The 14826-nt window shown below is 60.8% G+C and overlaps 1 protein-coding gene and 1 long non-coding RNA gene across 2 annotated transcripts; one reads left to right on the top strand and one right to left on the bottom strand.

Moving 5' to 3' along the window:
* Positions 1 to 2851: 2851 nt before the first annotated feature.
* LOC131590182 (kallikrein-6-like) lies at positions 2852 to 13250 on the top strand. Its single transcript, XM_058860095.1, has 5 exons — positions 2852 to 3011; positions 7038 to 7203; positions 10611 to 10864; positions 11865 to 12001; positions 13030 to 13250. Exons 1-5 carry the CDS (start codon positions 2978 to 2980, stop codon positions 13189 to 13191), a joined length of 753 nt encoding a protein of 250 aa, XP_058716078.1. The 5' UTR covers positions 2852 to 2977; the 3' UTR covers positions 13192 to 13250.
* Positions 13086 to 13772, bottom strand: LOC131590183 (uncharacterized). Its single transcript, XR_009280006.1, has 3 exons — positions 13727 to 13772; positions 13343 to 13426; positions 13086 to 13196 (listed from the first exon to the last, which is right to left on the bottom strand). It is a non-coding gene; the product is annotated as an uncharacterized LOC131590183 (long non-coding RNA).
* Between the last annotated feature and the right edge of the window lie 1054 nt (positions 13773 to 14826).

Below are 14826 nucleotides of genomic sequence, written 5' to 3'. Positions count from 1 at the left end.
GACCGGTGACCAGTGACCGGTGACCGGTGACCAGTGACCAGTGACCAGTGACCACTGACCGGTGACCAGTGACCAGTGACCAGTGACCGGTGACCGGTGACCGGTGACCAGTGACCAGTGACCAGTGACCACTGACCGGTGACCAGTGACCACTGACCAGTGACCGGTGACCGGTGACCAGTGACCAGTGACCAGTGACCGGTGACCAGTGACCGGTGACCACTGACCGGTGACCAGTGACCACTGACCATTGACCAGTGACCAGTGACCATTGACCAGTGACCAGTGACCAGTGACCACTGACCGGTGACCGGTGACCAGTGACCAGTTACCGGTGACCGGTGACCGGTGACCAGTGACCACTGACCGGTGACCAGTGACCACTGACCAGTGACCGGTGACCGGTGACCAGTGACCAGTGACCAGTGACCGGTGACCAGTGACCGGTGACCACTGACCGGTGACCAGTGACCGGTGACCAGTGACCAGTGACCAGTGACCAGTGACCGGTGACCAGTGACCACTGACCACTGACCAGTGACCAGTGACCACTGACCAGTGACCGGTGACCGGTGACCGGTGACCACTGACCAGTGACCAGTGACCAGTGACCACTGACCAGTGACCGGTGACCGGTGACCAGTGACCGGTGACCGGTGACCGGTGACCAGTGACCAGTGACCGGTGACCGGTGACCAGTGACCAGTGACCACTGACCAGTGACCAGTGACCAGTGACCAGTGACCACTGACCAGTGACCAGTGACCGGTGACCGGTGACCAGTGACCGGTGACCGGTGACCAGTGACCAGTGACCAGTGACCAGTGACCAGTGGCCAATGACCAGTGACCAGTGACCAGTGACCGGTGACCGGTGACCAGTGACCAGTGACCGGTGACCGGTGACCGGTGACCAGTGACCAGTGACCGGTGACCAGTGACCAGTGACCGGTGACCGGTGACCAGTGACCAGTGACCGGTGACCGGTGACCGGTGACCAGTGACCGGTGACCAGTGACCAGTGACCGGTGACCAGTGACCGGTGGCCGCCGCTGTCCAGGACTTGGGTGGGGAAATTTGGGGAAAATAAAGGAAAATTTAAACAAAAACAAAGAAATTGAATTATGGGAACTGGGATGGACTGGGATGAACTGGGAGGGACTGGGAGGGACTGGGATGAACTGGGATGGACTGGGAGGGACTGGGATGGAACTGTTTTGAACTGTTTTGAACTGGGAGGGAACTGGGAGGGAACTGGGATGAACTGGGAGGGAACTGGGAACACTGGGAGCAACTGGGATGGACTGGGAGCAACTGGGAGGCTGAACTGGGATGGATTGGGAGCAACTGGGAGGCTGAACTGGGATGGACTGGGAGCGACTGGGAGCAACTGGGAGGCTGAACTGGGAGCAACTGGGAACACTGGGAGGCTGAAGTGGGAGCACTGGGCTGAACTGGGAGGCCCCTGGGGGCTGAACTGGGAGCAACTGGGAACACTGGGAGGCTGAAGTGGGAGCACTGGGCTGAACTGGGAGGCCCCTGGGGGCTGAACTGGGGGCAACTGGGAGCGCTGGGAAGGCACTGGGAGGCTGAACTGGGAGCACTGGGAGCAACTGGGAGGGACTGGGAGCACTGGGAGCAACTGGGAGCACTGGGAGCAACTGGGAGGGACTGGGAGCACTGGGAGGCTGAACTGGGAGCACTGGGAGGCTGAACTGGGAGGGACTGGGAGGGACTGGGAGGTTGAACTGGGTTCAACTGGGCTGAACTGGGAGGGAACTGGGATTAACTGGGAGCAACTGGGAGAGACTGGGAGGTTGAACTGGGAGCACTGGGAGCACTGGGAGGCTGAACTGGGGTCAACTGGGCTGAACTGGGAGCAACTGGGAGGGACTGGGAGGCTGAACTGGGGTCAACTGGGCTGAACTGGGAGCAACTGGGAGGGACTGGGAGGCTGAACTGGGGTCAACTGGGCTGAACTGGGAGGCACTGGGAGCACTGGGAGCAACTGGGAGGCTGAACTGGGATGGACTGGGCTGAACTGGGAGGCACTGGGAGGGAACTGGAATTAACTGGGAGGGAACTGGGAGGCTGAACTGGGCTGAACTGGGAGCAACTGGGAGGGACTGGGAGCACTGGGAGGGAACTGGGAAGTTGAACTGGGTTCAACTGGGAGCAACTGGGAGGGAATTGGAATTAACTGGGAGGGACTGGGCTGAACTGGGAGGGACTGGAATTAACTGGGAGGGACTGGGAGGCTGAACTGGGAGCACTGGGAGGGACTGGGAGCACTGGGCGGGACTGGGAAGTTGAACTGGGTTCAACTGGGCTGAACTGGGAGGGACTGGGATTAACTGGGATGGGCACTGGGAGGCTGAACTGGTTTGAACTGGGCTGGACTGGGAGGGCACTGGCATTAACTGGGAGGGACTGGGAGGCTGAACTGGTTTGAACTGGGAGCACTGGGAGGAAACTGGGAGGGACTGAGAGGCTGAACTGGGGTCAACTGGGCTGAACTGGGAGCAACTGGGAGGGACTGGGAGGCTGAACTGGGAGCACTGGGAGCAACTGGGAGGGAACTGGAATTAACTGGGAGGGACTGGGAGCACTGGGTGGGACTGGGAAGTTGAACTGGTTTGAACTGGGCTGAACTGGGAGGGACTGGGCTGAACTGGGAGCACTGGGAGGGCACTGGTATTAACTGGGATGGGCACTGGGAAGTTGAACTGGTTTGTACTGGTCTGAACTGGGAGGGACTGGGCTGAACTGGGATGAGCACTTCGGGGCCCCCGGAGTGCACTGGGCTGAACTGGGAGCACTGGGAGGCTGAACTGGTTTGTACTGGGCTGAACTGGGAGCGCTGGGAGGGCACTGGGAGGGCACTGGGAGGCTGAACTGGTTTGAACTGGTTTGAACTGGGAGGGACTGGGGGATTTAAAGGCGGCGGCTCCTTCCTCCCCCTCCTCCTCCTCCTCCCGATGGAGCGGCTGCTGCTGCTGCTGCTGGCTACTGGTTTGTACTGGTTTATACTGGTTTGGACTGGGGGGGCACTGGGGGGCACTGGTTTGTACTGGTTTATACTGGTTTGGACTGGGGGGGCACTGGTTTATACTGGTTTGGACTGGTTTATACTGGTTTGGACTGGGGGGGCACTGGTTTATACTGGTTTGGACTGGGGGGCACTGGGGGGCACTGGGGGGCTGCTGCTGGCTACTGGTTTGTACTGGTTTATACTGGTTTATACTGGTTTGGACTGGGGGAGCACTGGGGGGCTGCTGCTGGCTACTGGTTTGTACTGGTTTATACTGGTTTGGACTGGTTTACACTGGTTTGGACTGGGGGGCACTGGGGGACACTGGTTTATACTGGCTTGGACTGGGGGGCACTGAGGGGGCACTGGTTTGGACTGGTTTATACTGGTTTGGACTGGTTTATGCTGGTTTGGACTGGGGGGGCACTGGGGGCACTGGTTTGTACTGGTTTATACTGGTTTGGACTGGGGGGCACTGGGGGGCTGCTGCTGGCTACTGGTTTGTACTGGTTTATACTGGTTTGGACTGGGGGGGCACTGGGGGGGTACTGGTTTGTACTGGTTTATACTGGTTTATACTGGGTTGGACTGGGGGGGCACTGGGGGGCTGCTGCTACTACTGCTGGCTACTGGTTTGTACTGGTTTATACTGGTTTATACTGGTTTGGACTGGGGGGCATTGGGGGGCTGCTGCTGCTGCTGCTGGCTACTGGTTTGTACTGGTTTGTACTGGTTTATACTGGTTTGGACTGGGGGGGCACTGGGGGGCTGCTGCTGGCTACTGGTTTGTACTGGTTTATACTGGTTTATACTGGTTTGGACTGGGGGGGCACTGGGGGGGCACTGGTTTATACTGGTTTGGACTGGTTTGGACTGGGGGGCACTGGGGGGGCACTGGTTTGTACTGGTTTATACTGGTTTGGACTGGTTTATACTGGTTTGGACTGGGGGGCACTGAGGGGGCACTGGGGGGCTGCTGCTGCTGCTAGCTACTGATTTGTACTGGTTTGTACTGGTTTGTACTGGTTTATACAGGTTTAGACTGGTTTACACTGGTTTGGACTGGGGGGCACTGAGGGACACTGGTTTATACTGGCTTGGACTGGGGGGGCACTGGGGGGCACTGGTTTGTACTGGTTTGTACTGGTTTATACTGGTTTGGACTGGGGGGGCACTGGGGGGCACTGGTTTGTACTGGTTTGTACTGGTTTATACTGGTTTGGACTGGGGGGGCACTGGGGGGCTGCTGCTGCTGCTGGCCACTGGTTTATACTGGTTTGGACTGGGGGTGCACTGGGGGGCACTGGTTTGTACTGGTTTATACTGGTTTGGACTGGGGGGCACTGGTCCATACTGGTCCATACTGGTTTGGACTGCGGGGCACTGGGGGCCACTGGTCTGTACTAGTTCGTACTGGAGTGCACTGGTTTGGACTGGTGTGGACTGGTTTGGACTGGGGGGCACTGGTTTGTATTGGTTTGTACTGGTTTATACTGGTCTGTACTGGTCTGTACTGGTTTGGACTGGGGGGCACTGGGAAGGGATTAAGGGGGGATTGAGGGGAACTGGGATGAACTGGGAAGGAACTGGGATGAACTGGGAGGGAACTGGGATGAACTGGGAGAGAACTGGGAGAGAACTGGGATGAACTGGGACTGAGGGAGGATTGAGAGGGGACTGGGGACACTGGGAAGGAACTGGGATGAACTGGGAGGGAACTGGGAGGGACTGGGAGGGAACTGGTTTGAACTGGGAGGGACTGGGATGGACTGGGATGAACTGGGAGGAACTGGGATGGACTGGGATGAACTGGGAGGGACTGGGAGGAACTGGGATGAACTGGGATGGACTGGGATGGACTGGGATGAACTGGGAGGAACTGGGATGAACTGGGAGGGACTGGGAGGGGACTGGGGTGAGTGGGTGGCAATCGACAGGGTGGAACTGGTTTGTACTGGGAGGGTGAACTGGGAGGACTGGGAGGGAAATGAGAGGTCACTGGGAGCACTGGGAGGAAACTGGGAGAAACTGGGATGAACTGGGGTCAACTGGGAGGAACTGGGAGGGACTGGGGGATACTGGGAGAAACTGGGAGGAACTGGGAGGAACTGGGAGGGACTGGGGGATACTGGTCTGTACTGGGAGGGACTGGGAGGTCCCCAGTCCAAACTGGTCCCTGCTGGTCCATACTGGTCTGTACCAGTCCATACTGGTCCATACTGGTTTATACCGGTCCATACTGGTTCGTAATGGATTATACTGGCTCATATTGGTCCATACTGGTCCATACTGGTTTATACTGGTCCATACTGGTCCATAATATTTTTACTGGTCCATATTGGTTTGTACTGGTCCATACCGGTCCATACTGGTCTGTACTGGTCCATGCTGGTCCATACCGGTCTGTACTGGTCTGTACCGGTTTATACTGCTCCATACTGGTTTATATCGGTTTATACTGGTTTGTACTGGTCTGTACCGGTTTATACTTGTCCGTAGTGGTTTATACTGGTTTATACTAGTTCATACTGGTCCATACCGGTTTATATTGGTTTATACCAGTCCATACTGGTCCATACTGGTCCGTACTGGTCCATACTGGTCTGTACTGTCCATACCGGTTTATACCGGTCCATACCAGTCCATACCAGTCCATACTGGTCCATACTGGTTTACACTGGTTTATACCGGTCCATACTGGTCCATACCGGTCCATACTGGTTTATACCGGTTTATACTGGTCCATACTGGTTTATACCGGTTTATACCGGTCCATACCGGTTTATACTGATCCGTACTGGTCCATACTGGTTTATACTGGTTTATACCAGTCCATACTGCTCCATACTGTTCCATACTACTCCATACCGGTCCATACTGGTTTATACCGGTCCATACTGGTCCGTACTGGTTTATACTGGTCCATACCAGTCCATACCGGTTTACACTGGTTTATACCGGTTTATACTGGTCCATACTGGTCCATGCAGGTCCATACTGGTTTATACCGGTCCATACTGGTCCATACCGGTTTATACTGATCCGTACTGGTCCATACTGGTTTATACTGGTCCATACTCGTCCATACTGGTTTACACTGGTCCATACTGGTCCATACTGGTTTACACTGGTTTATACCAGTCCATACTGGTCCATACTGGTCCGTACTGGTTTATACTGGTCCATACCAGTCCATACCGGTTTACACTGGTTTATACTGGTTTATACTGGTCCATGCAGGTCCATACTGGTTTATACCGGTTTATACTGGTCCATACTGGTCCATACTGGTTTATACCGGTTTATACCGGTCCATACCGGTTTATACTGATCCGTACTGGTCCATACTGGTTTATACTGGTCCATACTGGTTTACACTGGTTTATACCGGTCCATACTGGTCCATACTGGTCCATACTGCTCCATACCGGTCCATACTGGTTTATACTGGTCCATACTGGTCCGTACTGGTTTATACCGGTCCATACAGGTCCATACAGGTCCATACTGGTCCATATTGGTCCATACTGGTCCATACTGGTTTACACTGGTTTATACCAGTCCATACTGGTCCATACTGGTCCGTACTGGTTTATACTGGTCCATACCAGTCCATACCGGTTTACACTGGTTTATACTGGTTTATACTGGTCCATGCAGGTCCATACTGGTTTATACCGGTCCATACCAGTCCATACTGGTTTATATTGGTCCATACCGGTCCATACCGGTCCATACTGGTCCATACTGGTTTATACCGGTTTATACTGGTCAATACTGCTTTATACCGGTCCATACCGGTTTATACTGATCCATACCGGTCCATACTGGTCCATACTGGTCCATACTGGTTTATACCGGTCCATACCGGTCCATACTGGTCCATACTGGTTTATACTGATCCATACCGGTCCATACTGATCCATACCGGTTTATACTGATCCATACCGGTCCATACTGGTCCATACTGGTCCATACTGGTCCTAACGCGTTCCCATTGGCCGCAGCGCTGGCGGGGGCGGAGCAGAACCGCATCGTGGGCGGGGCCGGCTGCGAGCGGCGGCTGCACCCGTACCAGGCCCTGCTGCTGCAGCCAGGGGGCGCCATCCACTGCGGGGGGGTCCTGGTGGGGCGCAGGTGGGTGCTGAGCGCCGCCCACTGCCACACGGACAGGTGAGCATGGACACACCTGGGGACATTGGGGACATTGGGGACACACCTGGGGACATTGGGGACACACCTGGGGACACCTGGGGACACACCTGGGGACACACCTGGGGACATTGGGGACACACCTGGGGACATTGGGGACACACCTGGGGACACACCTGGGGACATTGGGGACACACCTGGGGGCGCCATCCACTGCGGGGGGGTCCTGGTGGGGCGCAGGTGGGTGCTGAGCGCCGCCCACTGCCACACGGACAGGTGAGCATGGACAGGTGACACACCTGGGGACACCTGGGGACATTGGGGACATTGGGGACACACCTGGGGACATTGGGGACACACCTGGGGACATTGGGGACATTGGGGACACACCTGGGGACATTGGGGACACACCTGGGGACATTGGGGACATTGGGGACACACCTGGGGACATTGGGGACACACCTGGGGATATTGGGGACACACCTGGGGGCGCCATCCACTGCGGGGGGGTGCTGGTGGGGCGCAGGTGGGTGCTGAGCGCCGCCCACTGCCACACGGACAGGTGAGCATGGACAGGTGACACACCTGGGGACACACCTGGGGACATTGGGGACACACCTGGGGACACACCTGGGGACATTGGGGACACACCTGGGGACACACCTGGGGACATTGGGGACACACCTGGGGACATTGGGGACACACCTGGGGGCACCATCCACTGCGGGGGGGTGCTGGTGGGGCGCAGGTGGGTGCTGAGCGCCGCCCACTGCCACACGGACAGGTGAGCATGGACAGGTGACACACCTGGGGACATTGGGGACACACCTGGGGACACCTGGGGACACACCTGGGGACATTGGGGACACACCTGGGGACACACCTGGGGACATTGGGGACACACCTGGGGACACTGGGGACACACCTGGGGGCGCCATCCACTGCGGGGGGGTGCTGGTGGGGCGCAGGTGGGTGCTGAGCGCCGCCCACTGCCACACGGACAGGTGAGCATGGACAGGTGACACACCTGGGGACACCTGGGGACACACCTGGGGACATTGGGGACACACCTGGGGACACACCTGGGGACATTGGGGACACACCTGGGGACACACCTGGGGACACACCTGGGGACACACCTGGGGACACCTGGGGACAGCTGGGGACACACCTGGGGACATTGGGGACACACCTGGGGACACCTGGGGACATTGGGGACACACCTGGGGACACACCTGGGGACATTGGGGACACACCTGGGGACATTGGGGACACACCTGGGGACACACCTGGGGACATTGGGGACACACCTGGGGACACACCTGGGGACATTGGGGACACACCTGGGGACATTGGGGACACACCTGGGGGCGCCATCCACTGCGGGGGGGTCCTGGTGGGGCGCAGGTGGGTGCTGAGCGCCGCCCACTGCCACACGGACAGGTGAGCATGGACAGGTGACACACCTGGGGACACCTGGGGACATTGGGGACACACCTGGGGACACACCTGGGGACATTGGGGACACACCTGGGGACACCTGGGGACATTGGGGACACACCTGGGGACATTGGGGACACACCTGGGGACACCTGGGGACATTGGGGACACACCTGGGGGCGCCATCCACTGCGGGGGGGTCCTGGTGGGGCGCAGGTGGGTGCTGAGCGCCGCCCACTGCCACACGGACAGGTGAGCATGGACAGGTGACACACCTGGGGACACACCTGGGGACATTGGGGACACACCTGGGGACATTGGGGACACACCTGGGGACATTGGGGACACACCTGGGGACATTGGGGACACACCTGGGGACACCTGGGGACACACCTGGGGACATTGGGGACACACCTGGGGACACCTGGGGACACACCTGGGGACATTGGGGACACACCTGGGGACATTGGGGACACACCTGGGGACATTGGGGACACACCTGGGGGCGCCATCCACTGCGGGGGGGTCCTGGTGGGGCGCAGGTGGGTGCTGAGCGCCGCCCACTGCCACACGGACAGGTGAGCATGGACAGGTGACACACCTGGGGACATTGGGGACACACCTGGGGACATTGGGGACACACCTGGGGACACCTGGGGACATTGGGGACACACCTGGGGATATTGGGGACACACCTGGGGGCGCCATCCACTGCGGGGGGGTGCTGGTGGGGCGCAGGTGGGTGCTGAGCGCCGCCCACTGCCACACGGACAGGTGAGCATGGACAGGTGACACACCTGGGGACATTGGGGACACACCTGGGGACACACCTGGGGACACCTGGACACACCTGGGGACACCTGGGGTCACCTGGACACACCTGGACACACCTGGGGACACCTGGGGACATTGGGGACACCTGGGGACACACCTGGGGTCACCTGGACACACCTGGGGACACCTGGGGACACACCTGGGGACATTGGGGACATTGGGGACACACCTGGGGACATTGGGGACACACCTGGGGACACCTGGGGACATTGGGGACACACCTGGGGACATTGGGGACACACCTGGGGACACCTGGGGACACACCTGGGGACATTGGGGACACACCTGGGGACACCTGGGGACACACCTGGGGACACCTGGGGACACACCTGGGGACATTGGGGACATTGGGGACACACCTGGGGACATTGGGGACACACCTGGGGACACCTGGGGACATTGGGGACACACCTGGGGACATTGGGGATACACCTGGACACACCTGGGGACACACCTGGGGTCACCTGGGGACATTGGGGTCACCTGTTGTCACCTGTTGTCACCTGTTGTCACCTGTTGTCACCTGTCCAGGCCTCTCCAGGTGTTGTTGGGGGAGCACAACCGGCGGGAACAGGAGGGGGCGGAGCAATGCCTCACCTGGGGACACACCTGGGGACACACCTGGGGACATTGGGGACACACCTGGGGACACCTGGGACACACCTGGGGACACACCTGGGGACACCTGGGGACACCTGGACACACCTGGGGACACCTGGGGACACACCTGGACACACCTGGGGACAGACCTGGACACACCTGGGGACATTGGGGTCACCTGTTGTCACCTGTTGTCACCTGTCCAGACCCCTCCAGGTGTTGCTGGGGGAGCACAACCGGCGGGAGCGGGAGGGGGCGGAGCAATGCCTCACCTGGGGACACACCTGGGGACACACCTGGGGACACACCTGGGGACATTGGGGTCACCTGTTGTCACCTGTTGTCACCTGTTGTCACCTGTTCAGACCTCTCCAGGTGTTGTTGGGGGAGCACAACCGGCGGGAGCGGGAGGGGGCGGAGCAATGCCTCACCTGGGGACACACCTGGGGACACACCTGGGGACACCTGGGGACACCTGGGGACACACCTGGGGACATTGGGGTCACCTGTTGTCACCTGTTGTCACCTGTTGTCACCTGTTGTCACCTGTTCAGACCTCTCCAGGTGTTGCTGGGGGAGCACAACCGGCGGGAGCGGGAGGGGGCGGAGCAATGCCTCACCTGGGACCGCGCCTTCGTTCACCCGCGTTACCTGCCCGGCCGCCATGACAGTGACGTCATGCTGCTGCGCCTGCGCGGCCCCGCCCACCTGAGCCAGCGCGTGCGGCCGGTGGCGCTGCCACGCAGGTGTCCCCAGGTAGGGGACAGGTGTGTGGTGTCCGGATGGGGCAGCACCCGCAGCGCGCAAGGTGAGACAGGTGAGGGCTGGGGACACCTGGGGACACCTGGGGACACCTGGGGACATCTGAGATACACCTGGGGACAGCTGAGATACACCTGAGATACACCTGGGGACACCTGGGGACACCTGGGATACACCTGAGATACACCTGGGGACACCTGGGGACACCTGAGGGGGTGGGACACACCTGGGGACAGGTGTGTGGTGTCCGGATGGGGCAGCACCCGCAGCACGCAAGGTGAGACAGGTGAGGGCTGGGGACACCTGGGGACACCTGGGGACACCTGAGATACACCTGAGATACACCTGGGGACACACCTGAGATGCACCTGAGATACACCTGGGGACACCTGGGGACAGGGGAGAGACAAATGGAGAGCATGGGAGAGGGCAGGTGCCACCTGTCCCTCACCTGTCCCTCACCTGTCTCACCTGTCTCACCTGTCCCTCACCTGTCCCTCACCTGTCCTCACCTGTCCCAGTCTCACCTGTCCCTCACCTGTCCCTCACCTGTCCCTCACCTGTCTCACCTGTCTCACCTGTCCCTCACCTGTCCCTCACCTGTCCTCACCTGTCCCAGTCTCACCTGTCCCTCACCTGTCCCTCACCTGTCCCTCACCTGTCTCACCTGTCTCACCTGTCCCTCACCTGTCCCTCACCTGTCCTCACCTGTCCCAGTCTCACCTGTCCCTCACCTGTCCCTCACCTGTCCCTCACCTGTCTCACCTGTCTCACCTGTCCCTCACCTGTCCCTGACCTCTCTCACCTGTCCATGTCTCACCTGTCTCACCTGTCTCACCTGTCTCACCTGTCCCTCACCTGTCCATGTCTCACCTGTCCCACACCTGTCTCACCTGTCCCTCACCTGTCCATGTCTCACCTGTCCCACACCTGTCTCACCTGTCCCTCACCTGTCCCTCACCTGTCTCACCTGTCTCACCTGTCTCACGTGTCCCTGACCTGTCTCACCTGTCTCACGTGTCCCTGACCTGTCTCACCTGTGCCAGGTGCGTTCCCGGACGTGCTGCAGTGTGGGGAGGTGTTCACCTGGTCCAACGCCGCCTGTGCTCACCTGTACCCAGGTGCCATCACTCCCAACATGCTCTGCGCCGGCGGCGACGGCAACGGCACCGACTCCTGCCAGGTGCGGCCAGGTGGGGCACACCTGAGAGGGTGGGGGGGGGACACACCTGGGGGACACCTGGGGACACCTGGGGACACCTGGGGACAGCTGGGAACACCTGGGGACACACCTGGGGACACCTGGGGACACACCTGGGGACACCTGGACACACCTGGACACCTGGGGACAGCTGGGAACACCTGGGGACACACCTGGGGACACCTGGGAACACCTGGGGACACCTGGGGACAGCTGGGGACACCTGGGGAACACCTGAGGGGACTCACCTGTATGGGGGAACACACCTGGATGGGGGTGGGGAACACCTGGGGAACACCTGGACACACCTGGGGACACCTGGGGACACCTGGGGACACCTGGGGAACACCTGGGGACACCTGGGGACATTTGGGGACACCTGGGGACACACCTGGGGGACACCTGGACACACCTGGGACACCTGGGGACACCTGGAGAACACCTGGACACACCTGGGGGACACCTGGGACACCTGGGAACAGCTGGGAACACCTAGGGACACCAGGGGACACACCTGGGGGGACTCACCTGTATGGGGGTGGGAACACCTGGGGACACCTGGGAACACCTGGGGACACACCTGGGGCATACCTGGGGAACACCTGGGGACACCTGGGGACACCTGGGACACCTGGGAACAGCTGGGGACACCTGGGGACACCTGGGAACACCTGGGAACACCTGGGACACACCTGGGACACACCTGGGGAACACCTGGGGACACCTGGGGACATCTGGGACACCTGAAGGGACTCACCTGTATGGGGGGACACACCTGGATGGGAGTGGGGAACACCTGGGAACACACCTGAACACATCTGGGACACCTGGGGAACACCTGGGGAACACCTGGGGACACCTGGGGACACCTGGGGAACACCCGAGGGGACTCACCTGTCCCTCACCTGTCCCTCCCCGTCTCACCTGTCCCTCCCCTGTCTCACCTGTCTCACCTGTCTCCCCTGTCTCACCTGTCCCTCCCCTGCCTCACCTGTCTCTCCTGTCCCCAGGGTGACTCCGGGGGCCCGCTGGTGTGCGGGGGTTACCTGCAGGGCGTGGTCTCCTGGGGGCTGCAGGTGTGTGGCCAGCAGGGCAAGCCAGGTGTGTACAGCCGCGTCTGCGCCTTCACCACCTGGATCCGCCGCACCATCCGCGCCCACGGCGGCGACTGACGCACCTGGGCGCACCTGGGGACTCACCTGGGGACACCTGGGGGCATCTGGGGACACCTGGGGACTCACCTGGGGGCATCTGGGGGCACCTGGAGACACCTGGGGGCATCTGGGGGCATCTGGGGGCACCTGGAGACTCACCTGGGGATACCTGGGGACACCTGGGGACTCACCTGGGGACACCTGGGGACTCACCTGGGGACACCTGGAGACACCTGGGGACACCTGGGGACACCTGGGGGCACCTGGGGGCACCTGGAGACTCACCTGGGGGTACCTGGGGACTCCTGGAGAGCACCTGGGGGCACCTGGAGAGCACCTGGGGACACCTGGAGAGCATCTGGGGACACCTGGGTGTACCTGGGGACTCACCTGGGGACACCTGGGGGCACCTGGAGAGCACCTGGGGACACCTGGGGACACCTGGGGACTCCTGGGGAGCACCTGGGGGCATCTGGGGACACCTGGGGGCATCTGGGGACTCCTGGGGAGCACCTGGGGGCACCTGGGAACACCTGGGGGCATCTGGGGACACCTGGGGGCATCTGGGGACTCACCTGGTGACAACTGGGGGTACCTGGGGGCACCTGGAGACACCTGGGGACACCTGGATGTACCTGGGGACACCCAGATGTACCTGGGGGGTTCCTCAGCCTCACCTGTGACACCTGAGGGGCTCTTTGTGACACCTGGGACTCACCTGGGGACATCTGGGGACACCTTGGGGGCACCTGGATGTACCTGGGGGGTTCCTCAGCCTCACCTGTAACACCTGAAGAGCTCCTTGTAACACCTGAGTGGTTTCTTGTGTTCACCTGTAACACCTGGGGGGCATCTGGAGCACACCTGGAGCACACCTGGCACACCTGGGGTCACCTGGGGGCACCTGGGGGGCTTCTGGCACACCTGGGGCACCTGGGGGCACCTGAAGCACACCTGGAGCACACCTGGGGGGCTTCTGGCACACCTGGGGCACACCTGGAGCACACCTGGGGGGCACCTGGAGCACACCTGGGAGGCACCTGGAGCACACCTGGGGGGGCTTCTGGCACACCTGGGGGGCACGAGCAAAATCCTGTCCCAAATCCCGCATTTTTCACCCCAAAAATTCCCAAATTCCCCATTCCCGCCCCGCCCTAAGCCACGCCCACACCCCAATAACCACGCCCACAACGTCCTCGTGGGCCACGCCCATTTCCCCCGCCCCATTTCCCGCCTTTTTCTGGACCCGCCCAATTTCCCGCCTTTTGCTGGCCCCGCCCAATTTCCCGCCTTTTGCTGGCCCCGCCCAATTTCCCGCCTTTTGCTGGCCCCGCCCAATTTCCCGCCTTTTGCTGGCCCCGCCCCATTTCCCGCCTTTTGCTGGCCCCGCCCCATTTCCCGCCTCGCGCTGGCCCCGCCCCTGCTCTGGCCCCGCCCCCGCGCCGGCCCCGCCCCTCCCGCCGCCGCCTCAGGAGCCGCAGCCAGCGGGTGAGGGGGGGAGGGGCCTCCCCTATCGCGGCTCATATCGCGGCCCTATCGCGACTTTATCGCCGCTTCTCGGCGCTTAGCGGAGCTGCCCCGGCGGCCCCGCGGAGCCGCCGCTGCTTCGCGGGGCCTGGCAAAGCCCGTGAGGCCTGCGGGAGTCCTGCGGGC

Source organism: Poecile atricapillus, chromosome 32 (assembly GCF_030490865.1).
Source record: "Poecile atricapillus isolate bPoeAtr1 chromosome 32, bPoeAtr1.hap1, whole genome shotgun sequence".
Taxonomy (NCBI): domain Eukaryota; kingdom Metazoa; phylum Chordata; class Aves; order Passeriformes; family Paridae; genus Poecile; species Poecile atricapillus.
Note: the sequence above shows the minus strand (reverse complement) of the source record. Positions and strands in the feature narration are given on the sequence as shown.

Bases quoted from the DNA above. Each gene is read 5' to 3' on its own strand.
- LOC131590182 (XM_058860095.1), top strand. From the start codon at position 2,978: ATGGAGCGGCTGCTGCTGCTGCTGCTGGCTACTG. The intron at 3,012-7,037 runs GTTTGTACTGGT...CATTGGCCGCAG, and splicing joins GCTGCTGCTGCTGGCTACTG to CGCTGGCGGGGGCGGAGCAG. The intron at 12,002-13,029 runs GTGCGGCCAGGT...TCCTGTCCCCAG, and splicing joins ACGGCACCGACTCCTGCCAG to GGTGACTCCGGGGGCCCGCT.